At 47.5% G+C, this 1,908-nt stretch overlaps 1 protein-coding gene across 1 annotated transcript; it reads left to right on the top strand.

Annotated features, from left to right (window-relative positions):
- The first annotated feature begins 353 nt into the window (after positions 1-353).
- On the top strand, positions 354-1,625 carry Teh1 (tipE homolog 1 phospholipid transfer protein). Its single transcript, XM_011495792.1, has one exon. The coding sequence runs from the start codon at positions 649-651 to the stop codon at positions 1,570-1,572; it is 924 nt and encodes a 307-aa protein (XP_011494094.1). The 5' UTR covers positions 354-648; the 3' UTR covers positions 1,573-1,625.
- Positions 1,626-1,908: the final 283 nt, after the last annotated feature.

Genomic DNA, 1,908 nt, shown 5'->3' on the forward strand with positions numbered 1-1,908 from the left:
AAAATATTTATGATTTTAATAAAGCGCTTCTAACATTTCAACTGTCAATGCAATTCCAAATTACTTAAATGATTCTTTAAAATGACGGCATTAACAATTTCAATCAATTATTAATACTTGGGCACCTGACGTTTTACCGATTGAATTACTTCAGAGACTTTTTTTCAATACTAGAGCTTAGTCATGCAGGAGTTTACAATGAATTCGTCTTGTTGTACGTTGAATCGTGAACCAATATCATCGTCCTCCGCGATTTCCAGGACGATGACGACGGCGACGGCGACGACTGCGGCGAAGACAACAAAAACGAAGACGAAAACGAAGACGACGACGATGACAACCACGATGACCACGATGACCACGATGACCACGATGACAACGACAACGACGACCCTGACGAAGGCGACGACGACGACTACGACTTGTACCGCGTCTAAAAATGATCGTCTCTCTTGATCCTAACTCGATCCCGAGTGCCTCGACATAGCACCGGCAACTAATAAAAATTTCATCGAGAAACCAGGTCGGGCTATTAACAAGAGTCGCCAAGCAGCAACGACGATTCGCGTACTCGAAGGCAACGTTTGCCCATCAACGGGAGTTACAGTGGTACCATCCACTTCTACATCCACAGCACCAGGTGTAACGATGCACGCGGGAAGCTCGGAACTACTCCTCGATGCAAAGTGCCGACAGTTGCTGCACGACGAGCTCCTGGAACAAGAGCAGCGCCGTCGCAAACTTCTCGAGCTCGGTTATAACGCTGCTAAGCGTCGGCCACCGAGGCGCACATGCAAGCAGAGATTGACGTTTTACGCGACGTCGAGCCTGGCCCTTATTGCCATATCAGGAGGTTGCGCCCTACTATTCCTGGTACCCCTTTACGTGGATCCCGCGATCAGCACCTTAACCGCCGATTTCTTCCCCGAGCCGGTTATTTGCACGACCTTCAAGAGGGAAGACCTTTGGGGCCTGTTCAACTGCAGTTGGAGCTCCTGTAGAGAAGGATGCACCAGTGAGGTTTACAGGTGCACGCACATTTACGTGACTTATACCCCCTGGACTAATTCCACTCTCAACGAGAGTGACTACGCAATGGATTTCAGTGAGTCCGCTAGTGCGCGAGAGAATTCGTTGGCCATGAGCGCGGGGATGGTAGACGAGCCGGAGATTACCGAGGCGGTGCTGCTGGTAAATATCAAGGGATGCGGCTATCCGCCAGTTGTCGACTGCGAAAATTTCACGAGAGAGCTCGGTTACGAGGGCTCCAGGTTCCCATGCTACTACAGCCGCGTGAACGGCAGCATTGTCATGGCTGAGTACGACAGGGACGCCGAAGTTACCATCATCATGCACTACTTCGCGGCTCCCCTTGTCATGACCTTAGCGACGACCGCTGTGCTCTGCGTTATGCACTGTGACTGTAGGTGTCAACCACCGCCGAGGAGATATCCGCCGTCCAGGAGGGTCGTCAGGTCCTCAAGGCCGAATGATCTTAGGTATTGGTGGTTATGCTTTTACGTTGGTGAGTGTAAGATAAAGGCGGGCTTTCGCGTGGTCAGCCAGGATTGACGCAGAATTGAATATTTGAGCGAAGGTTTTATAATCGGTAATGATTGCACACGGAAAAAAGGTCTTTTTACCAATTTTCTTTGGCTCATTGGTCGATCTTATTATTGGTCGATAGCTTATTATTTCATCTACCATCATTGTTTTTCTCGCAACATTTCCCCCGCCTTCCTTTCTCTACATTCCATTAATGTTATTTAACGGACTTAACGTGTTGTTTAAGCCCTTAAAATGTTGTTTCAATGTTGTACATTACATATGTAGGCTCAATGAATTTTTGAAACTATGATAAAATACATTTACACCGCGTAATTTTAAACAATATGTACGCATATATAT

This window comes from Ceratosolen solmsi, unplaced genomic scaffold (genome assembly GCF_000503995.2).
Source record: "Ceratosolen solmsi marchali unplaced genomic scaffold, CerSol_1.0 scaffold11, whole genome shotgun sequence".
Taxonomy (NCBI): domain Eukaryota; kingdom Metazoa; phylum Arthropoda; class Insecta; order Hymenoptera; family Agaonidae; genus Ceratosolen; species Ceratosolen solmsi.